The 24,308-nt window shown below is 48.8% G+C and overlaps 1 protein-coding gene across 9 annotated transcripts in view; it reads right to left on the reverse strand.

The window, feature by feature from the left end:
• KIF6 (kinesin family member 6) overlaps positions 1-24,308 on the reverse strand; it is a 385,598-nt gene that overhangs the window by 13,634 nt on the left and 347,656 nt on the right. For 8 of the 9 annotated variants that reach the window (XR_006202589.1, XR_006202588.1, XM_042938645.1 and 5 more), the window contains 3 exons: positions 9,593-9,677; positions 7,810-7,945; positions 4,871-4,968 (listed from right to left, as the gene is read on the reverse strand). Coding sequence is in view for 7 of the 9 variants with exons in the window: in XM_042938645.1 (XP_042794579.1) it covers positions 4,871-4,968; positions 7,810-7,945; positions 9,593-9,677 (319 nt within the window). In the remaining 2 variants the exon portion in view is untranslated. Of the gene's footprint in view, positions 1-4,870; positions 4,969-7,809; positions 7,946-8,226; positions 8,324-9,592; positions 9,678-24,308 lie in introns of those variants that run through there. The other variant, XM_042938649.1, reaches the window with a different exon arrangement.

Raw genomic sequence — 24,308 nt, forward strand, 5'->3', positions numbered from 1 at the left:
GCAGAGGTGGACAACGGACAGGGCAGAAAGGGGTCAGGATCATACTGTGGAAAGATGGGGGTATCCAGGACCCTCTGCAGAGGCCCAGTCGCCCAGCCTGTTGCCTCGACCATTCAGGAGGGTGGCATAATGTGAAGGCTTGGGGCTCCTGAGGGAGAGGACTCCTCCAGTCCCGAAGCTGCTCGAGGGCCCCCGGATGCCACAGCTAAGTTTCTGGACCCTTAGGATCACACTGCAAGTTATTTTTGTTTTCTTCCCTGACCAACCAGCCTCTGACACTGCATTCGTTTCTCATATTGACATTCCTTCCGGAGACAGAACACACCAGCCATCAGAATTAACTACCTCTTTCCTAATAAGGATTAATAAGTGGTAGTAATAACAAGCCTCCTGGGTTGCCAATCAGAGTGTTGTGCATTTAGCGTGATCGGCCTGCAGGCACGGGGCATCCCTGGGGAAGTGATGAGGTCAAGTTTCTTTCAGAACTCGAGGAACAGAGGACCGCCCACCAGGCCTGCAGTGAGTCCATGGACAGCAGCCTCTCTGGAGCTCGGGTGGAAACTGCCTGCTGGACTCTCACGCTCTCGCCCCAGCAGCTGCTCAATGGCACTGGTGCATTTATCTGCATGGAACGATAGTGTCAGAGGGACCTCGGCGCATCTTATAGATGAGATGAGGAGATCCCCAAGGGGGAGCTGCCTTGCTTGCTCAAGGTCCTGCTGATTGGAAGAAGTACAAGGAGGATTTCTCTGAGACATCCTTTGTGAAAGTCTACACCGAAGGGACTCCTTGCAGGTGACCAGCGGTCTCATCTGATGCACACCTCTGAAATTACGGGTTGCAGCTTCAGGGCTAAGGGTGTCTTGGCAGGCACATCCAGGGATCATCTTCAATTGGAACACCTAAGGAAAAGGAATATCCAGGGATGCCAAGGCCCTACTACTGGAAGGGGGGCATGATTCTTATAGTGGTTCCTCAAGAAGATTCTAGGAAGCCCTGCCCAGTGGCTGATTCTTAGACTTCTTCCATGGCGGGCACTCTCTCACAGAAGCTGGGAGGTAAAGGCTGGTGGCAGGGGGACAAATGGACAAGCAATACAGAGAGGCAGCCTTGGCTGATGGAGACCAAGGGAGAAGGGGAAAGCAGCCTAGACAGGAAGGCAAAAAGAAAAAAAGAGGGAGAAGGGGAATGTAGGGTGGGGATACAGGTGGGCAGGGAGAGAAAGTGGAAGAAAGGGATGGAGAAGAATGCAGTGCAGGAATGAAGCAGAGAGGGGAGAGGAGGTGAGGAGAGAGCAGGGGGGAGGGAGGTGGGAAGAACGAAGCCTGGAGTTCAGGACTACTGGGTAATCTTCGTGTTGCCAACCACAGAGTTAAACAACCCCTTTCCCTTTCTGTGCCTGCTAGTTAAACGAGGGGTTGAATTCAGGGTTTCTCGACAGAAATGGTGAAGGCAGACGGCAGGGAGTTCTGGTTTTCCAGTCAGAGGTTGGCTTTGTGAGCAAGTGTACATTTGCCTTTTGAAAATCCTGGCCCCTTGGGCAGATCAGGCCGTAGGCACACAAAGAGGGGAGAGCCCAAGGAGGAGGACCTGGCATTTCGCAGAACCTAAAGAAAGCACGGTTGAATGAAATAGCACAGCATATGGGCTGGAAACTGCCGCCTCCTGCGAGTGCCCCTCAAGGGCAGTCATTGATGTGAGGAGTGAGCAGGGTGGCTGGACGCCGACAGGCCTGGGTTCCAATCCTGCCTTACCACTGACTAGCTGGGCGACCCTGAGCAAGTGAACTGAGCTCTCAGAGCCCGGGTGTTCTCATCTGTAAAATGGGGACAATGATAGTATGTATGTGGCACATTTGCTCAGTGCCTGGCCTACAGGGTTCCTGGAAACAACAGGATATTATTCCTGTGAGAGAAGAAAGCTAATGCTGTCTCCTCAGAGAACTTAAGGACATCAACGACTAATCCTGCACTGCTGGAGGTTTTCAGAGAATGTCTGAGGAACCATGACCCGGGCACAGGGTCTCCTCCCCACCTCACCCCTGCTAGAGCCTGTGAGCTCTTTTCTGTCAGCATTAGAAAGCATGTGGCAGTGATTTCCTTGTCAAAGGTGGAGCCCCCAGACCGCTCCCTTTCCAGTCAATAACAGGGACCTTTCCTCTCACCTATTGGAAACTTTCTGCCTACAATTTTTGGTATCTGAACTGCAGTGTGGGAGGGAATTTAGGGGTGCCAACCACTCACAGTTGAGGTGTCTTAGCAAATTCTGTTCAGGATATTTGGTTATTTCTGCTGAGGTTTAGAGGTCAAACCAGAGCACCGGCTGCCACCAGAGATGACAGGGCCTGATATTGCAAGGCCTACCTGGGCCATCTCCCCAAAGACCCTCCTGTGAGCAGTCATCAAAGGGGCCTGGGGTAGAGTTCTGCGAACAAGATTTTGAGAAAAGCTTCCATGGGTGAACTTTACTTTGAAATTCAGAGTTGTGAATTTCATTTGGCAGGCATGGTCTATTTCTACTGTATAGCCCTTGGAGTGTGTGTATTGGGCCTTCACACACACACACACACACACACACACACACACACACACACACACTTCATTGCCTTTGAAACAAAAGAAAACTTAAAGATGGAGCTTCCTACTTGCTAGGCAGGGTATTTCTACCAGTAAGGAACTATGCAAGAGATCTAGAAAAGAGGCTGGGGAAACAACAAGGGGTTCTGAGCCTCATCACTGGGACGAGAGCTTGGTGTTGTGTGGGATACATGACAGACTCAGGACTGAGCCAGAGCATTAACCAGGGAAAGCCCTGTCCTCTTGGATGGGCCAATGTTTTTCCAACATGCTCTGTGGAATCCAGAAGTTTCAGGAGAAGGAGACAGCTATACAGGGGTTGCAAACTCAAGTGCTCCAGAGTTTGGCAGGTACCCAAGTGAATGCAGAGAGGGCCAGTATAGGATGCTAATGCTAAGCTGTCTGTATTGCTGTAGAGCAAGTCTATCTATGCTGCCTTTTTAAAGGATATTAAATTAATGGGCAGGTTTTTGGAGAAGTTTTAGGTTTACAGAGAATTGAGCAGATGGTGCAGACTTCCCATATAGCCCCCCTTCTCCCATCTTGTAGTTTCCTGTATTATTAACGTCTTGTATGAGTGTTGGACATCTGTTACAACTGATGAACCAATATAGATACAATGTTATTAACTCAAGGCCACAGTTTGTTTACCAGGGGGTTCACTCTTTCTGTTGTACAGTTCTACAGATTTTAACAAATGCATAATATCATATTCCCATATGTTTTGCTGCCTTAAAAATCTCTAGTGTTCCCCCATTCATCCTTTCCACCTCTCCCCTCTCACCCTGACAATTACTAGTTCTTTTACTGTCTCCATAGTTTTGCCCTTTCCAGAATGTCACATTGGAATTGCACATTAGGTAGCCTTTTCAGATTGCTTCTTTCACTTAGTAATACACATTTAAGTTCCCTTTATGTGGTTTCCTGGCTCAATAGCCATGAAGTAATGTAATAATGTGTGTCAACCATACTTGAAAACAACAACAAAAGAATAGTTTTAGGCTTACAGAAAATCTGCAGAGATAGTATAAAGAGTTACCATGTACCTCACACCCACTTGCCCTTATTATACAATCTTACACTGGTATGGTACATTTGTCACAACTAGTGAAACAATGCTGATACTTATCACACTAATGAAATAATGCTGATAATTATCATTAATTAAAGTCCATACTTTATTTGCGTTTTCTTAATTTTTACCTAGTGTGTTTTTTTGGACCTAGGATCCCATCCAGGCTAGCATATTACATTTTGCTGTCATGCCTCCTTAGGCTCCCCTTGCCTGTGACAGTGTCTTACATTTTTCTTGTTTTCGATGACCTTGACAGTTTTGAGGAGGACTGGTTGGGTATTCTGCAGCGTGTCCCCCAGTCGAGACTTACATGATGTTTTCCTCATGACTGGACTGGGGCGATGGGATTTCGAGAGGACCACAGAGGTAAAATGCCATTCTCATAACATCATATTAAGGGTAATGTCTGGCATAACGCCCCTCCCACCCCAGTCAAGTAGAGTGAAAGCTCTATTTCACATTTCCCAACCTAAGAGCTCAGCTCCTATTCAATCTGAGTCACAGGACTGCTCCTTGGTGGCACAGGCCGACACCCCACGCAGGCTGCCCTGGCCTCTGTCCTGACAGCAGATCTCTCTGGGGGACAGAGGATGGCCGAGGCATGCGTCACTGGCTCTACCCCCTGAGTTGTGTGGTTGCAAAGAGATAATAACGTGGGTGGCATGAGAAGGAAGCTGCCTTCAGAAGGTGGTGTGGGGGGAAGTGGAGTCCCTGCTGGATCATGCCGGCATTCAGGGAAACTGGCTCCTGGTTGTCCTCATGTGCAGGCCATCCTCCTGGGAGGCCGCCCACCTCTCTCCTGAATCTGTGCAAGGACAGTCTTTTAGCAGAGCTCCTCTGTATCCTGACTGGCCTACCACCAATATCCCCCTCCTTTCCAGTCCCCCCCACTCTCTCCCAAACTCTCCCTTCCACCTACTTCCAACCCCTTCTTCCTACTCAGGGGGCAGGACCAGGGCTCGTACAATGAAAGCGCTTGTCTCTTGTCACCATGGCAGTAGGTCTGCTGGCTGCCAGGTCAGGGGAAAAGGACTGAGGGGGTGTGCTCAACAGGCTTTGGTCACACACTCCTGGAACCACTGGCTTGAGTATCTGCAGCTAGTGTAACAGTACGAGGATTCACCATGGCGAATCAGGCAGCCTCTAGAGACCCCTACGCAGGGGAGCAAGAACAGGTTGAGGAGAGGCAGGGAAACTTTTCTTCAGCTTCACTCCTTACCTTTGGTTACAGAGAAGCTGAGACCTTTCACGCTGGGACTCAGGTGTCTGGGGAAAGGGCTTCATGTGATTGAGGGAATTCACTGCTGGAGAATTTACCTGTTGGCCCAAGGAGTTTCACAGTATTAGCTTGAAGCTGATGACATGGGAAAATGTCTTTGATGTATTTCTTAAGGTGAAAAAGCTAGTTCTATAAGTTTCTATATACAACATGTGTGGGGGAAACAATTAATCTAGACATTGTGATCACTATACTGATGGGCATCAAAATATTATCTCTGGGTGGCAGGATTATGGGTAATGTCTGATTTATTCTTTGTCCTTTTCTGTGCTAAGCCTTCCACTTTGAGCCTGTATTATTTACTTGTAGTCAGGAAAAAGTGTTTAACATGCAATCTGACAATTCTCCAGAAGTCCTCTCTGGTTTTGCTTCCCCTTGTCCCAAAGAGATGCTCGCAGAGGCAGGAGAAATCCACTGAGCACCTCCTGTAGAGGAACGGCTCCACCATGGTGCCCTGGCAACCTTGCATGTCTCCACACAGGGCTGGAGAGCAAGGCCTCAACTGTGGCTTCTCTGAATCTTGGCAGAATGCCCCGTGATTCTCCCAGAACCTGACAGCATAGCAGGCTCATGAGCAGCTGCTACAAGGCTATTTCCCACTTGCCTTCCTATCTCCCTGGGGGGTGGTCATGGGACCGTTTCTCATCACCTCCCATGTTCTGATGAGGTTTAAGGCTTTCTGCCTTGCTCCACTCAGCGTACATCTGCAGGCTATAAAACTGCCTAACGGCAGCATAGAATTAACTCCTCAGCAACAGGGTGCCCCATCAGCCCTACTGCAGTCATCTGGTCCATTGTGTTTCAGTGACACCCTGTGGGGCAGAGGATACACTGAGCTGACATCTTTGGCTACTCCGGCTTTTGCTGCCTATGTGAACAAAATACGCTGTCTGAATCCATCAGCCTTGCCCGGACACTTCCTGAGTCACACGGGATCACCCTCACCATCCATTCAGTGGCTAACCTCCCTTGGGCACCAGCAGTGGCTGATGGCCTCGCCACGAAGGGGTCTTAACTGGAGAACAGACAGGACCCAGGGGTACTGCGAACGTGGATGGGAATCAATGACATTTTTATTTTTCCTAACTTCTACCTAAAATCTAGCATGTCTTTCAATGATACAATGTAGGCAACAAACCATAGTAGTATATGTAACATCAGTGACTTCATCACCGGTTAGAAATCACAAGATATTTTCATATCATATTACACTGTGGCAGAAATACTGAAATACTGTGTTCATCACTACTTTGAAATTATGTTAAATATTAATAAATGTACCTTATTAATACATTCGTAAAGTGGTATACATGTTTTTATACCATAACTTTGCTTTAAAAATATTTTGACAACTTTATTTCAGTCTTACTGGTTTTCTTTGTCATCTTGTATATTAAGTTTTATCCAAATATTCTTCTCTATTGTGTGGTAACATGGCTACTTGGCCGTGTGTCTTTGACCAAATAACTTCTCAGGCTCTCAGTTTCCTTGTCCTTGAAATGAAGGGGTCAGCTGTTAGATGATCTCTGAGAGATCCGCCAGCCGCCTCCGTTATACCAGAGCTGAGGACTTATAGGAGGACAACTGGAACTGGGCATTTGTATTAACGCTTCCTAACTTGTTATCTTGGCCTTCACAATATTATAGGGAGCTTCCAGGAATCTGTCTAGCAAATATGCAAACATTTATCTACAAACAGGCTTCCAGTTCAAAACTAGACACAACCTAAACACTAAACGATCAAAGATTAAGTGGATTAAAATAAATTCATATGATGGAACCGTGACAGCCATTAGAATGATGTAGAACAAGAACGTGAAAGAGCAGTCATGCTGTGCCGTGAAGTCCCAGAACAAAAGGTGTTTGTGACACTTGAAGACCAGTATGATTCTATTTTTATAAAAACATATGGAGGGGCGCCTGGGTGGCTCAGTCTGTTAAGCGTCTGACTCTTGATTTCAGCTCAGGTCATGATCTCATGGTTCGTGGGATCCAGCCCTGCGTTGGGCTCTGTGCTGACAGCATGGAGCCTGCTTGGGATTCTCTCTTTCTCTCTCTCTCTCTGTCTCTCTCTTTCTCTGCCCCTTCCCAGACTCAAGGTAAATAAATTAACTTAAAAAAAAAACATATGGAAATATATGCATAGGAGAAAAAAGTAATATAATCCAACATGATAATATTGGTTATCCTTAAATGGTGGGGTTATGGTGATTTTTATCTCTTTGTGCTTTTCTCTATTTTCCAAAATTTCTATAACTTCCACATAAATTATAGAAATATGTGTTTACATATACACATGTATGTATAAACACATACATATATACAATAAAACCTTGGATTGAGAGTAACTTGTTCTGCTAGGGTTCCACAAGCCTAGCAAACATTCCTAATAAATTTTAACTTGACAAGCGGTGTCTTGTAATACATGTAGTACGTAAGCCGAATGTCACATGATCACAACTGAGCCAGTGGTTCTTGAAATTTGCTTTGATATACGAGTGCTTTTGGATTACAAGCGTGTTTCCAGAATGAATTTTGCTCGCAAACCAAGGCTTTCCTGCATATGACTGTAATAAAAAACAGTCAACGCTGTCAATATGGTGTCGTGGGGTAACATTACACAAAGTGACAGTGGCAGGTCCACCGGTTTGGGCTCGCTTTCCATGGCCCACCTTTCTATGTGGCAGGCATCAGGGCACAGGGACGGTGGGCCCCTGACCATGTGCACTCCTCCTTACTAAGATGAGCACCTGTCTCCTGAGCCAAGGCTGAGAGCACGTGGGCCTGCCTCCGACAACCCCTCCCCAGCGGCCCTAACATTCCCCAGGCCACAGGAGTGGGGCAGGCTCTGGGGCGGTGGTGGGGGGCGCTGCTAATACCTGCAGGCTGGTGGCTTCCTCGGCCCACCAGGCTTCAAACTCCTTCTGCAACTTCACCTTGGCTTTGTCCATGAGCAGCTGCAAGTGCTCGATCTCCACCTTCAGGGCCTTCAGGCGTGTGAACATCATTTTATACCTACAGTGGAATCAGGGAAGAGCCTTGACAGTCACTGGCAGGAGGAAGGGCCGCCCACGGAGTGTTGCTGCAGGGCCTGAGCCTGAGGATCTGGCGGTGCCACTCTGGTGCCAGGAGCCGGGACCCAGAGGAGCCCACGGAGGCCAGGGCCCAGGGCCAGGGCTTGAGTCCATCAGAGAGAAGCACAGCCAGGTGTTTTTGTCCAGCGGGCCCACGGGCTCTGTGTATGAGATGAATACCCCCTCCTTCCAGAAGGATATCTACCATTACTGAGCACTTACTAAGGGGCAGGCATTCCTCTAGGCACTCGACATATAAACACATTCAGACCTCGTCTTGGTCCCATGAAGAAGATGCTCCACTTTATAGATTTGGAACCTGAGGCAAGGAGAGGTTACATAACTTGCTCTGTGGCAGGGGGCTAATAAACAGAGAGCCAGGATTTGAATCCAGGCCTTCTGGCTCTGGAAACCACAGTCTCAACCACCACACTCTTGCGCTGGTTCACCTTCACGCTGAAGTGCGAAAGTTACAATACATTCGTCACTGCGTATATAAATTTGGGGCATGCGACAACGAATCAGAAGTTGTCCAACAGGAAATAGCCCAACTGCCAACATATCTTGGCTCCTGAGATGACCCTGAGGCAGGAAATGTGGACTAAGGGGACAACACAGAGTGGAGTAAAGCCACCAGGAGAGTGGGTTGGGAAGAAACTGGGAAAAATAAACAGAGTGAGGGAGAAAGAGGATAACCCAGGGGCAAATCCACACTGGCAGGTGTGGGAGGGCAGCACAAGGCTTTCGGGAGGGAGGATGCTGGCAGGACACACAGTGCAGTCATGAGGAGTAGTCTGGGGGCTCAGAGTGGGGCTTTGTCCTCCCCAAGTCTTGGGTGGCAGGGATGTGTCGGGGGTGGGGAGGCCAGAGTGACCGGGTGGCATGTCATAATGACACCATAGGCTCCTCGAGGGCTGGGAAAGTGCCTTGTTTGCTCTCCCCAGGGCCTCCCCATGGCAGGGAGGAGAGAGCAAGCATCTGTCGAACGTGTAAATGAATGCATGAACTACAACGTTGGACTGGAGTGTTGCATGACATTCTGTGGCCATGCTAAGTATCAGTGACGGCCACGCGTCTGTTTATGCTGGAGGTTCCTTCCTCTGTTAGTGAGATCATTTTGGTACCCTAAATGGCTGCAAGAGGGTGTGATGTTCTCAGGACGCCCCGCAGATAAGGAGCCTCAGGAGGAAAGAGGGGTAGATCGGCCTGTGGAAGACCTCCGTGGTCATACTTCCTGACTCCCCTAGATGGCAGCAGCAGATAAGACTAGTGAGCTGCATGCAGTCTGGGACCTCAGGCTGGTCAAGGTGCCAAGTCAACCTCTCTACTGGCTCCAGGGCCCAGCTAGGCTTTCTGCTCCCGATTCCAACCTCATCCTGCCTGTGGTTTCTGCATCCCACATCTGTCTGCTCAAAGGCAGCACTCCCTCCAGCTATTTGAGGACTCAACTACTGGACCCACTTCCCAGAGCAGCTCCAGACCTGGGCTGGGGAGTGGCCACTCGGCCTGGCCCCGGGCGGCACATGGGTTGTCCCCGAGAGCTTTAGGAGGCTGGGGTCAGGGTGTGTGGGGGTGAAAAAGTGGGTACCTTATCTTTTCTTCCTCCAGTTGTGATCGAAGCTTTTCTTCCAGCAAGTCTGGCATAGAAGGCATGGCTACGTTTTCTGAGATGCCTGTGGAAGAGAGATGCCAATGGGTTACTCCAACAAGGAAGAAATGTAAAAGGAGGAGTGTGATATTTAGGGCAGAGGACAAAGTAAAGTGCATCTCAAGGTGAAAGTACCTCTGTGAGTACTTTCTGGGGCCTTTGGATGGGAGTCTGCTGCAGCCCCCTCCTTTCAGTGGCAATATCTGCTTGGCGAAAGCCTCGGAGGAGAGGTTTCCATGACTATTTCAGCTGTCCCTCCCACAGTCCAACATCTGTCACTGGAAGACAATTGGGCCTTACATTGCTACTAATCGTTTTACTATTGAGTTCACTTGTTTCCTCTTGAATCCCCAGGGAAGATGCAAAATAGCATTTTCCCATCCTCTGCTAGAGAGCCCCTCAGAAACCAAGAAGACATCACTAAACTGTCTCACATCTGTCACATCTGTCTTCACACCAATTGAGGTGCTGAGGATCTCATAGCCTCAAATCATGTCCCCTGTGTTGGATTTCCCTCCAAAGCCGAGGTTCCCAAGCCTGATTCGCCCAAGCAGTGCTGACATGCAGCCAGAGCTGAGAACAGGCTCGGATGCCCTGCCCATGAGCCGGGGCAACAGGACCCTACCGAGGCCTTGGTGACGGTTGTGTTCCTATGCATGCCGACCACTGCTACAGAGTTGCCCGCTCTGGCTAGTGTGCTCCTCTGGAGCCCGGCCTCTTCTAGCCTGGTGGGTGGGGTCTGTTCACCCTCCCAGGGGTCTCTGCGGCTGCTCTGTACTTCCTAGCCTCACGGAAGGTGTCTTGGAAGTCGGACCACTCTGCTTCTTACTCCACGTAGGGGAGAATCTATTTTGGGCTGGGTGCTTTCTGGACATGATCAGACTGAATCCTTCTAATTTTTTTTAAATGTTTATTTTTGAGAGACAGAGAGAGAGTGCGAGCGGGAGAGGGGCAGACAGAAAAACTCACACACAGAGTCTGAAGCAGGCTCCAGGCTCTGAGCTGTCAGCACAGAGCCCGACTCGGGGCTCGAAACCACGAACCGTGAGATCATGACCCTGAGCTAAAGTCAGACGCTCAATTGACTGAGCCACCCAGGCGCTCCAGACTGAATCCTTCTAGTACTCATTTGAAGCATTATTGCTTCCATTTTGCAGAGAGAAGGGCACAGAGGTTCAAAGAGGTTGACTTGGCCAGGCTAACTTCAGGAACCTGGATCCAAATCCGGTTTTGTTTGTTTGGAAGGGCCGTGGATTCAGAAATTCCTTCTGTTAACATTTCTGACAGATGGTCATCTGCTTTCTGCCCAAACACTTCCGGTGGTGGGGAGCTTACCGCTTTGCACGGTAACCCATTTCATTGTGCGCAGCACTGTTTCCTCTTACTTTGAGCTGAGACCTGCCCCTCTAACTTCTTTTTCCCCCTACTTTGGATCTTTGGAGCAGCATAGCATGTCTCCCTTCTTAATTTGATGGTTCTTTAGAGATTTTAACAACAGCAACAACAACAACAACATTACGTAAAAACCATGTATCGGGAGCTTTATTCACAGGCGGACTCTGCCCAGTTCCCTCACCTAAGGACTCAGTGACACGGTTGCTTTCTAACTAATCTTAAGGATCACAGTCTAAATCTGGACATAATACTCTAGATAGGTCTGAAAGGGACATGGTACAGAATGGCCCTCCAAGCTGTGAAAAATGTACATTCTATATTTCTATAGCAGGTAAATTACTAACAGTGACCATTTATCGAATGCCTGCTTTATGCTAAGTGCTGCCAAGTTCTCTCCGGCACTGGGCTGGTGCCCTGCTCACCTGATTATGAATTCTCAATATAACCAGGAGGGTCTTACCGTCTCATTTCAGTTAGATTCTGAGGCTCAGAGAGGGCTGTGAGTAACCCAAAGTCACACAGCTACTAAGAAGCAGAGATGGGATCTGAACTCAAATTTTTCTGGTTCTCAAGAGCTGAATGCTTACATCAGGCAGCCTCCCCAGCGCCGTTTTTGTTCTTCAGCAGCTCTGTCATTGTCATGGCCATGTCAGTTTGTCACCGGCCTCTATTAAGCTTGTGGTTAAAGACTCACATTTTTTGTGAGCAGTTGTCAAAACACCTCCTATTTCAGCGTGACTGTCCTTTTGATCCTAAACGCAACACTTCCCATCTATTGGGGGGTTAGCCTTCTGAGAGGTCCTCATTCCGCCGTGCCTTTATTCTTTCCCTTTTGGCTGCCTTTTATGTCACTATCTAACTCCTTGATAAATATGCTAAGCAGATCAGGAGTCTGTCCTTTATCTTCCAGGCACCTGATACCCCCTCTCCCTTGTGTCAGGTGACAACTGTCTCTTGTAAACCCACCGGACAAGGGTCTTACTCCATCACCTAAACACAGGAGATGCAGATACCATTAGGCTCGCCAACTGAAGATGACCTATCACCCCTGCTGGTGCAGTGCCCTCCAGCCCTGAGGAGCTGGCTGCCCGTTCGCGCGTTGGCCACGCTCCCCCAGGCAGAGGCCCGGAAGCCCCTGGAGGGTGGGGATTGGTCCCTCTGTTCTTTGTATCTCCCCTGTGCTTTGTTTAGGCTCCGCCTGTAGCACACACTCAATGCCATACGTGTGTACCGGCCCTTGCCCTCTGAAAAACGTCAGATGTGATCAACTGAAGATAGTATCTTCCCATCACACTGTTAACGGTAGGACTTGAAATGGACACAATGTTTTGTCGTCTCGTAACAGCTTCAGAAATGAGCAAACATATCTTCCAGCCTGTCGAAAAAGAAGAGCTGTGAATCTTCTTCCTCCTTGCAACACTTTTTGGCTCCACACCAAGGAAACCCCTGAGAAAATCCGTGAAGACCCTCCTCTATAGTGGCGGGCTGGGCAGCCTTCAGCCGCACTCCGTGAGAGGTCTCTGGAGGCGGGTGAAGGCAGGGCTACTGGATCCACCCAGGGGCGTCTCACCCAGCCTGGTGGAGGCCAAGAGGACTTGGTCTCCCATATAAAGGCTATGGCTGCCCTGGCATGAATGCAGAGCCCATCTGCAGGAGAGGGCTCTCGCCTCACCCCGTTGCTGGCTGTTTTTTCCCTGGGCATGTTGCAGACTCCCGTGGCAGATCAGTGGCAGGTGCCTTGGAGGTGTGTGGGTGTCCGGGAGCCTGGGGCAAGGACACCATTACTCTGAAAGCAGCTGACACAAAGATGGGAGACGATGTCAGCTACCGTTTGCGGGGCAAGCACTTGGTTCTATTCTCTGTGCTGCTTCATTTATTTCTGTCATTCTAGCTAGCAGATATTATCACCTGTGTTTTTCAGACAAGGAGACCAAGGCTTGTGTGACCAGGTAGCTTGCACAATGCCATAAAGCTACCAGATAGAAAAGGCAGCTTCGAATCCATGGCCGGTCATTCATTCGCTGATGGAACAAATGAGCTTTCCCCATTCAAGGGGCAGTCTTCTGGGGAAGGTGGACATTAAACCAACCCAAAATTGAGTTGATATAATGCCAGGGGCTGAAGGGCACCTTGAGGAGAGAAAGCTGGATAAAGAGGTGGAGGGCTGCTATGTTAGGTAGAGTGGCCGGGAAGATGTCTCTGAGGAGGCAGCAGAGACCTGAATGAAGGGAGGGAACGAGCATGCAGAAATCAGGACAGAGAGTACAGCGGTGAGTGCCAAGGGCCTGAGGTACATCTGCAGGGTACTTCTGAGGAAGAGCGAGAAGGCCAGTGTGTCTGGCCAAGTTGGTAAGGCAGAGTGGTGGGAGCTGAGGCCAGATGGTGTCGGACCTTGTGGGCCATGCTAAGGACCTTAGCTTTGAGAGAGACAGAGCCTGGAGCCTTTTGAGGAGAGAAATAGCTTGATCTATTCCTTTGATAGCTAAGTTCAGCAGTGTTTTGCTGATGGAGACAAAGCTGTTCCCAACTAAAGAATGGCTCATGTGAGTTGGCGCCAGGATGCTGTAAGCCTATTGAAAGGATGTGGGAAAGAAAGCTGGGGCAAGGGACCCCAGGGCAGCCAGAACGAGGGCACAACATATCCCCAGGACACAAACTGTCCATGTTGTCATGGCAACCAGTGGGCTCTTGCCAAAGGTGATGCCTGCTTAGTGAAATGCATTGTAACCCCACCAGGAGACAGCCCCTGGCTGCTTCTGATGCTTCCTGAGGTTGGGCTTATCAGTCTTCCCCGAAGAGAAAGGGGTGCTGGGAACTGAAAGCAAAGGGAACAAAAGCGGCTGAACAAGAACAGAGGAAGAGGGAGTAACTGAAGGCCATTCGGGCTTTGTAGGTCTCTGTGCCCACTGGGACTGTGGCCAGGGACAGAGCCTCCAGTCACCTGACAGGAGGCCCAGGGGGCCCTCCTTTCAAGCACAGGATTCTGGCTGCGACAGGAGCACAGGGGGTCACAGCCTGGAGTGGCCTCTGAGGTGACACTGTGAATTGGCTCGAGCAGCTGGTTCCAAAGCAATACAAAGGCGAGAAAGAAGGGTTTTATTCCAGCAGCCGTAGATCTGAATGTCACACGAGCAGGAAGCCCTGAGTGGTCAGATAGTATCTGAAACTTCAAATGGGGTACCCACAGTCCCAGGCTGACCCTACCTCTGAAGTGGCAGTGTGTTCAGGGGTTAGCAGTCCCAGGGCAAGAGGGGCTCTTGCTGGGAAGGCTGGCCTCCTGTGGGCCCCTCCTGCCTGGCAGGATTTGGGGGCACTGAAAAGATCATTGTAACTCCTCTTCCTGCTTCCCTATACCCTCCTCTCAAACACACACACACACACACACACACACACACACACACACACACACACCAAAACTCCTATTTGTTATTCAGTGTCTGAAATGCTCAGACTTTCATTTCTTTGGTTCAGTGACTCTCTACTGGGTGTACAGCCGGTCAAAGCACAGAGGCAACCGGGCCCTGCTCTAGACTGACTTAGAATTTTCCAGTAGGTTCCTTGGTAACTCTGATCTGTTCAGCCCTTGTTAAGAAACACTGCTCAAGATTTTGAGCCCAGGTTCAATACAAGTACTCCATGCAGGAGTTACAAGGAATGAAGACTCTGCAGAGGTTTGGATAGGATGGTATATGGGGCTAGCGTGTCCCTTTGTCCCTGTCCACCTTCCAGACTTTTGGGAGCCATAGTGGGGAAAGGGACCCAGGGGTTTGCAGCAAGGAAAACACACTCTTTGTAGGCCTGGGGCTGCCTGAACTTGGCCCTTGTAGGAGGTAGGCAAAATCTGAGTAAAGATATCCACCACCAGGCTGCTCCATGGATCAGGGATTTCCTGTGCCTTATCTTATATAATCTTCATAACCCCCACTACATACAGATGGGGGAAACTGAGCTCTGCCAGGGGAATGAATCTGCCCAGGATCGCACTGTTAGTAAGCAGAGCTGGGGTCAGGACTCAGTTCTGTCTCACTTCAAAGCTGGCGCTTTTTTCCTCTGGAAGTGAGTCTGATAATGAAGGAAGCCATGGGGTAGATCATTGAAGTCGGTATTGACTTGTCCTTGGTATTTGAAGGCACTGCCCTTTTCCATGAATGCCTTTCAGATCTGGGGCCGGGGCTGAGAGAAAGCCTCAGCTGCTTCTCGAGTGCTGGCCTGTGAAGACTGCCCTTTACTAACCGAAACCATGGCCCGCAGCCTGTTCCCACTTGGTATTTGCAGCTCGCCTGCTGGCTTGTGAGGAGTCTGCGCCTTTCCCAAGTTTAGCCGCCGGAATACCCAGAGCCAGCCTGCTTGTCTCCTTGGTTTTGTCCTAGGAGTCCGAAGGAAGGAAATACTGAAATCTCCAACCAGGCACCAGCGCCGAAAGGGCCCCTGTGGGCCTCTGAAGGCTTCCATAGAGCAAAGGCTACGGGGCCCAACATGGCAGCTGCTGGTCCAGTGCCCTACGTGGGAGGAAGCCATGAGTTATACGGCTCTACCATGGCAGACAATACCTCAGGGCCAGGGAGACATTCCAGCCTGGCCTCCTCGGCTATCCAATAATGATTCACTTGTTGAACACCGACTCTGGGCCTTTGGGGGCTAAACTATCTCATAGAATCACTCAGCCTCACCTGTTTGAGAGGTCAAAGGGTCTATTCTTATGGAGACTGATGGTGTCAGGGGCTCAATTACCACAATGGTCAGCAGCTCAGAGGCAAAGATCCTGGCTTTCCAATCAGACCATTTCCTGTTTAATGGCTCAAATTTATTGTCGGTCGGAGCAATCACACACTGACAGGTGCTCAGTGCCACCATCCATCTTGGTGTTGGTTTTTTAACACCTTCCCTGCCCCTGGCGGGTCAGACTTAAGGGTGTGATGAATGCCCTGCAGACACATGGCTGTGACTGATAATCTCTGGGGTGCACTCACACCCAACACCCACAGGCCCACAGGCACTGCAGCCATCTTCCCCCCAGGGAGCCGCCATGCTTCAGTACAATCAGTACTCGTTGGTATGCCTTTTTGGGGGTGCCTGGGTGGCTCAGTCGGGTGAGCATCTTGCCTCTTGCTTTTGGCTCAGGTCGTGATCTCACGGGTTCGTGAGTTTAAGTGCTGCATTGGGCTCTGCGCTCAGGATGTGGAGCCTGCTTGGGATTCTCTCTCTCTCCCTCTCTCTCTGCCCCTCCCCCACTCACATACTCGTATGCTCTCTTTCTCTATCTCAAAATAAATAGGCAATAAAAACAAAAAAGAGAACTGCTTGGTATGCTTTTTTAGAGCAAAACGCAATCCCAGGCACCCCCGTAGAAGGCTGTCTGCCGTCTCCTCCCACCAGAGTAACCTCCCCTGTTCTACTTTGGGATTCTCTGCCCAAGATCATGCCCCTGGATGGTGGCCTCTCCTTTGTCATTTGCTGCCTCTCTCCCCCCGTGTTCCTTGTGGAGGATGTGGACTGCACAGAGGGTCAGCGTGCTCCAGGGTCCATGTGGACTCACAAGCATACCCCAGGAGCATACTGCAGACACAGGAAAAGACATTTCTAGTGCCATTCCTCGCTTCAGCTCGGCACAGGTTCCCTTCCATGGTTGCTTCTGTTCAAATAGGAACTCTCCTCTCTCTCTGCGGTCCTTTCTGCTGGAGCCCCAGATCCATCTTTGGTTTGCCGTCAGCGTTCTCTGGTGCAGCCACTCAGAGCCTGGCTCGGCGGCCCTTCTTCCGAGGGTCCAGATGCTGCTCCTGCCGGCTCTCCAGCCCACTGAGGCTCCCTCACTCCTCAGCCAACTCACATTTCTGAACACAGGACTTCTCTCAAAGCCCGAGTCCCTTGGTGAGTCTGCTGTCTGCCACTCCGGCCTCACTGACTGGTGGTGACCAGAGGCTTCATTCTGAGTGGCTTTTCAGAAGGAAATTAGCAAGAACCTTAGCAAACCTAAAACCCAGTTCCATGTTTGTCACACTGGAACCAGCCAGTCTGGAGTGTTCTCAGGACACTTACGACCTCTCAGGAGGGCAGTTTTTCTCATGCTGGTAAAAGGGAGCATGGGCCTTCCTCCTATAAAAACCCCTAATGATGATGGTTAGTGGCATTTGGTCAATCCTCTTGATTGGCTTATGAGAGACATTTCAGAACTTTTAGAAATTGAATTGAGGATCCTTAATAAAACTGTCTCCTGCCACTTTTGGAAAACTTATCTGCTACTAGCCAATTTGTAAATCAATCTGTTTGTTTCAAAAAAATTTATTACATACTAGAGTCAAAAGTGACTTCTGAGACAGGCCACGCAGTAGAGCTGGCATATTTTCAAACATGATGGTAAGTGCTTGCTAGACAACCAAAATACCCCACATCAAGAAAAGGGCCAAGGCACCTGGGTGGCTCAGTCGGTTAAGCATCTGACTTTGGCTCAGGTCGTGATCTCACGGTTCGTGGGTTCAAGCTCCACGTCAGACTCTCTGTTGTCAGCATGGAGCCTGCTTCAGATCCTCTGTCCCCCTCTCTCCCCCCTCCCCCACTCACATGTGCTCTCTCTCTCTCAAAAATAAATGCACATTAAAAAAGAAAGAAAGAAAGGGGCCAAAAGAAATGTTTGAAGACAATTTCTTTAAAGAAAGCTCGCGGTTTGTGTTAAGCCTGCCTTATCGTCTTCACTGGGGGTGATGTGTGTGGAAGACCTTCCCCTTCCCTCAAAGGTCATGAGGAGGTTTGAAGACCACTCAGAAAGCTTGGTAAGAATCCTTAGGAATCTGTGCATGTGTGTGTGTGTGGGGTGGGGTGGTGTCGTGTGCGCACGCATGTGTGTATGTGCACGCAGCAGACAGAAATCTGATTCCCACCAGAGAACTCTCCAGCAGGGCCCAGGCTGGTGTGCCAGGAGCAAGGCCAGAGAGTTGCTGCTGTGCTCCTGTGGAAACAATGTGGGGTATAAGCTTGGAACAGAGTCCAGTTAAGGCCACCTTAGATCAGTGCTGTGCTGGTAAATGTTTAACAAGTTCGCTGGGAGAAAAAAAAAAAAGTCCTACAGTGTCGCAGCACTTGTGAATTTTTGTGGTGCAGCTACTCCCATCATGGCTGATTTCAGGCTACCAGCGTGATGTTCCTGCATGTGGATTTGGGAAGAGATGCACACGGTGAGCTCTCGTGAGCCACTTCGAGCTGGCTCCGGCACGTCACTTACACCCTTCAGCACACACTTAAAACTCACATCCTTTTTAGTGGGGCCACCCAGAGGGGTGATGGCATACGTAGAAAGAAACCTGGCGGTGGACTACAGGATGCATAGGGGCTGAGCCCTGCACCTATCTCTTTTGCTCCCCTAAGTCCCCCCTCCACCATCTACTCTTCTGCCACTCCCCACCTCCACCATCCCCCCCACCCTGTGGCTGCCGCTGGAACAATGGGATTCCTACCCCTTGCCTTCTGGCTGGGCTCAGACAATGGTGAGCATGGACAAGTGACTGGAGGGGTCAGAGGAGAGAGAGGTTGAGGTATTTATTCCCTCAGATGTTGCTGCAGGTGCCATGAGCTGGATGCATTGCTTGACTGAAGGTCATAGCTCCTATCAGAAGGACTGAGCCTTTCTGCACAGCCCTTTCTGTCTTCAGGTTCTAGGAAGTGCTCACTCTTCTTGCTCCCTCAGGTCTAGGGGCAGCAATGCTTCCTACCCTGCTGTTGTTACAACCTCTGCGTTTCTCTGCACTCTGCTAACACCTTTGCCAACAGGCTTTTCTTCAACAGTCTTTCTAATACCTGACTTGATTATTAACTTGAATAATCTGCTTCGTGTTTGGATCCTGACCCATAAAGGCTCAAAGTGGGTAAGGAATTGTCCAAATAAGGTAGCTTGCATCAGGTCAAAGGACCTCCAGGGACCCATAAAAGTACCCCAACTGAGGAAGAGCCAGCTTGGAACATCTGTCAGGCCCAGAGAGCACAAAGCCACGTTACAAAGTACCAGTCAAGTGAGATCTTTACCAACTGCCTTTCCTCCTTCTCTCTAACTCCCTCTTAGAGTCTTGGGAAATCGAGCTTAGCAGGCTGAGGGAGGAAGTGACTTAGAGAAGGGGCTGAGTGCATTGCCTTTCCCCCCTGGCTGTTGGTCTTAGCTGGGGAAAAGGAGAGAAGTCTTAGCTTTGAGTGAAATTTGAACCGTTGAGGTGGTAGTTACAGTATAAAATGACTAATGTTTTTGGTTCTTGTTTGTTTTGTTTGTAATTAACAATGAATGAGCAACTGAGTTACTGGGCTGTCCAACTTCCATCCAGCACGGAGGCAGAACTGTCCCTACCAAGGGGACTGAAAGAGATGGTGGAAGAACAACAAGAGGTGGTCTTATGAGTGCCTCCCCTGCATTGCTCAGCATGTCAGGCACACTGACTGGTCTTTAGCTATTAAGCCCCTCCTAGAGGATACAAGTGCCTGGAGAAGGAAATGAGAAGTGGTAAATTCTCTGTTCTCATCTTTAAGCAAAACGATCCCGACACAAACAGTAGTGAGGAAATTAAGGTTAATCAGAATCAAATCTGGATTTGTGTTTTACTACCACTTCTATCACAGGGATTCCACTGAACAATAAATTTTGTTTGATCTCTGATTCCTTGGAATCTAAGCCTTCATCGAGTTCTGGAAGTTATTATAAACCATTTCAAAAAAGTTCAGAGAGTGATACAAATAACACCCACGTATCACATCTGTATTTGGAAAAATCTAGATAGTGTGCCACAGTTGTTCCGGTGTGTGTGTGTGTGTGTGTGTGTGTGTGTGTGTGTGTGTTTGAATGAGAACATTGCGATGTCAGGGGAGTGGTGAGTGCCTCCGTAGGGCCCTCTCCAATCCACTACCACCCCCCCTACCCCAAAGATAACACTGTCCTGTTGGTGCTGCACACCTTCCCTTCCTGTTGCACACTCTCACCCTGCATTTCTAATGTCCCTTAAAATTACTTCATTACTTAGCTACTTCTTGACCTAAGAGGAGGTTGCAAAGATGTTCTGTTTGTAAGTATTTGTTGGCCTATGTATCTGTACATATGTTTTATGCATTTTTCTGTTCTTATGCCATCTTTTTAAAGTTTAATTGGCTATTGAGAGAGAGAGAGACAGAGAAACAGAGAGGGAGTGAGAGAGGGAGGTGAAGAGACAGAGGGAGAAAGAGAGAAATCCCAAGCAGGCTCTGAGCTGTCAGAGCAGAGCCTGACTCAGGGCTCCAACTCATGAACCGTGAGCTCCTAACTTGAGCTGAGATCAAGAGTTGGATGCTTAACTGACTGAGCTACCCAGGTGCTTCTCTACTTATGTTATCTTTCACCATAACACAAGGCTCCCATTCCTCTCCCCTGATACACAATGATGACCATTTTGGAATTTACATGAATGGTATCATTCCACATATATCCTTCTGCAATTGTCTTTCTTGCAATCATCGTGTTTTTGGGATTTATTCACATTGCTACATGGAGTTCTAGTTTATTCATTTTTAATTCTCTATGGTGTTCCATTATATGAATATGAATTATATGAATATATCATATGGATATATCATACAATATGAATATATCACAGCTATAGCTCATTTCTCTACCTGCCTACTAGGGAACCTTTGGGTTATCTTCGGTTTTTATTTTTGTTTATTTGTTTGGCTGTTTGCTATGATAAGAACAATGCTGGTTTCCTGTTGATAGGTCTTCCTCAAACTCATCATCAACTTCTTTGGGGAAATGAGCTTTTGGGGCAATGAGTCTTATCTAGCTCCATTATGTAACAGAATTGTTCCTGGGGAACACTAAGACCTTCCCTGGGCTGGACTCACCAAGCACAAGTGGTGATTTTTATCACTTGTAAGGGGCCAGCCACAATACATTTTAGCCTAGCAGATGACATCAAGAGGCTAGAATTTTGTCTTCTATTTGACTGTTTATATGTTCATATATTTTATACGTTTATTATGTTATATATATATATACCATATATATATATATATACACACACACAACATATATATAACAAACATATATATGTTTAACATATATATGTATATATGTATATGTATATATATGTATATATGTATATATATATAACATATATATATATAACAAACATATACAACATATATATACATATGTTGTATATGTTTGTTATATATTCTATGTTTGTATATTATTGTCTATGTTTGTTTGTGTCCCCCCCAAATTCATATGTTGAAATCAAATCCCCAGTGTGATGGTATTTGGAGGTGAGGCCTTTGGAAGGTAATTAGGTCACAGGGTGGAATCCTCATGAAGGGGATTAGTGCCCTTATAAGAAGAGGTCAGAGAGCTAGCTTACTCCTTTTCTCCTGTGTGAGAACACAATGAGAAGCTGGAAGTCTGTGATCCAGAGGAAGATCCAGAACCATCTGGTCCTCACCAGAACCATCATGCTGTCACCCTAATCTCCAGTGTCCAGCCTCTGGAACTGTGAAAAAATTAATTTCTGTTGTTTATCACTCAGCCAGTCTATGGTACTTTTGTTCTGGCAGCCCCAGCTGACTAAGACATTGGTCAAATGCCTAATGCATTCAAAGTAGCATACATGGTTCCTGCACATTTGCATGATGAATAAAATGGCCCTGGCAACTGGATCATCCTTCATCACTGCTCAGTGGGAGAGACAGAGACTGTATCTTTGCAAGGTTGAGTGATTAATGCTGCCTGTGAACACAAGTGGGTAGAGAGACGTGAATGCGGAAATGTGGTGACCTCCACCAGTTAGGCCGACTGGTGCTGTTGGCCCAGAGCTGTGTAGGTTCTGTGGCAGGGGGCTGTGTCCGCTGCCTGGGCGTCTGGTTGTGTGGCTCCTGGCACTCAGACTCAGGGGCCATGATGATCTGCTGAGCATCTATGCGGTCCTTGGCTCCATCACTTACATGCCTCACTTAGGTACTCACACCCTGGGGAGTAGATGTTCTTCTCTCATGGACAGGGAAATGGAAATTCGGGAAGGTAAATGGACCAAGGTCACGTGACTAGCAAATGGTAGAGGCATGATTCAAGCAGGGCCCTCCTGATTCCAAGGTGAGTGTTCTTTTTACTAAACCACAACTGCAGTTCAAGGCTGATGCCCAGAGCCTCCTTCTGTTCTCCAGAATCGCTAGCAAGGCAGTCTGGAACTACCCAGAGGGAGTAGAGCCTTGGCAATTGGGAACTTGGCAGGGAAATGGTGTGGGGACTCCTCACTCCCAGCCTCCATCTTGAGTTTGGGAATCTGGCCACGTTTGGCTTCATGTCATAGAAGCTGGCCCTATATTCACAAGCAACTGTGGATGGAATCGACTCAGGTGGTGAGACTTTACCACTGGTCTTACAGAGCCACCTGAGTTCTTCTGGAACCAACTGAGATGCTATCTCAGCTTTGGGGGCAGCTGCTTCCTTTACATTCTGCCTTCCTCCAGTGGTCACATTTTGATCATTCCTTTCTGAGAAGATGAAGTCACCTCTAATCCAAGCCCTCATGCGTCCCCTCACCAAGGCTAATGTTTCCGGCATGTCTTAAGGAATTCTGTAATCACAAAGAGGTAAAATCGTGGCACCTGAGGGCTGAGGTGTGTTAGATTCATTTGTTCATTCAACAGGCAACCAGTGAATGCCGGCTCCGCTTCAGGATGTGCTGGGCACAGGATCTCGAGAAATCTCGGTGCTGGAGAAATCAAGATCCTCTGTCAAGGAGTGGAAATGGATGAAAGACTGAATAATGATCACACAGTGTGATAAGTCCTCTCCTAGAGGTATAAGCAGAGTCCTGTGGGAGTCCAGAGGAAACAGAGGTAGCTCTGGGGAGGGAAGCTGGGAATCTGCCTCTGGAAATGTCTTAAACAGGGTCATAAGGTCTGAAAGAAGATGTGTTACAAAACTGCAGATCATTTTCTTCAAACAAAGGCTTAATGGCAAAAAGAGAAACAGAAGTTGCCTCGGTTGAATCAGGGTGGGCAAAAATCCTGGGGCCTTGCCACTGGCACTCCCTAAGAACACCTGGGCCCCAGAGCACCCACTGTGAAAGCTGCTGAGGTAGATAATGCAGGAAGGTCCCCTCCAGTTCTGTCTCAGTCAGTGGCTCCTCTCCACAGCCTGCACTTCCTGGTTGCACATACCGTCTGGGTCAGACTAGGTGCTCAGTGAAGTCTGATCAATAAAGAGATGATGCTCCGGCCTTTTGCTTTCTCTCAGGCTTGTCATCCCCAGCAGCAGAATTCCACAAAGCATTTCAAGATTCAGTCTTCAAAAAACAGTTTTACACCAAAGGGGAGAAAGTGACAATGGCAGAGGCCTCTGGAAAGCAGCAGGCCACTGCAGGAATTCTGCTTGGGAGAAGAGAACTCGGCAGCGGACTCTAAGCTAGAACAAGGCAGTAGACTAGGCAGCCTGTGGCCTCAGTGCCTCTCCCAACCCTCCTCAAGGCCCCTGCTGGGCACTGAGAGCTGTCCCTGCCCCACTCTCAGGGTCAGGTAGTGCATACCACCCAGTGGCAATCAAGGGCCCATGTGATACTGCAGCCACAATAGACTGTTCTCAGGGGCTTTTGTTCAAAGGATCTCTGCTGCTTGGGTGGGGAGAGGGATGGGGCCAGGGAGAGGAGGCGAGGACTACTATTCAAGAGGCTAGTATCTGGTGGTGGGGGGGGGGGATCTCAGATGCCACTTGGAACCTGCCAATGTCATATTCATGGATTTTTATTTATTAATGATTATTATTTCTATCATCTGTGACAGTATATGAAAAACGTGCCTACAAATAGAAGCAATGGAATGTTCCGGTAGGTCAAGGGATAAATGGAGAGAAAGGTGTGGTGTCAGCCAACAAGGATAGCTTGTGTTGGGCGTATCTGTGAGCTCCTCAAGGGCAGCGATGGCCCCACCTCCATCTACCACAGGTAAGATAATTGACTGACCACCTACCCACAAGGGGCCAGGCCAGTCTGCATGGCTTGTGATCAGCGTGCAGCTCCCCAGGGCAGCACTGTATCTAAGTGGGCAATGTCTGCAGCAGATTTCCTCAGAGACAGCCGGAAGTACTGGAGGCCCTTCCTGAACTTGGGCTGGAAGCATGCGTCCCCAGAGGGCCAGTCCAGTGCAGGGCAAGGTGGGCAAGGGGATGGGGCTGGGGCGGTACAGATTATTTACTCCTAGGTCAGTTAGAAATGCTGAGGGATTGGAATGAATGTCTGCCTGGGGCTTCCTTTTCCTTAAAGGC

This window comes from Panthera leo, chromosome B2 (assembly GCF_018350215.1).
Source record: "Panthera leo isolate Ple1 chromosome B2, P.leo_Ple1_pat1.1, whole genome shotgun sequence".
In the NCBI taxonomy this organism is placed as follows: domain Eukaryota; kingdom Metazoa; phylum Chordata; class Mammalia; order Carnivora; family Felidae; genus Panthera; species Panthera leo.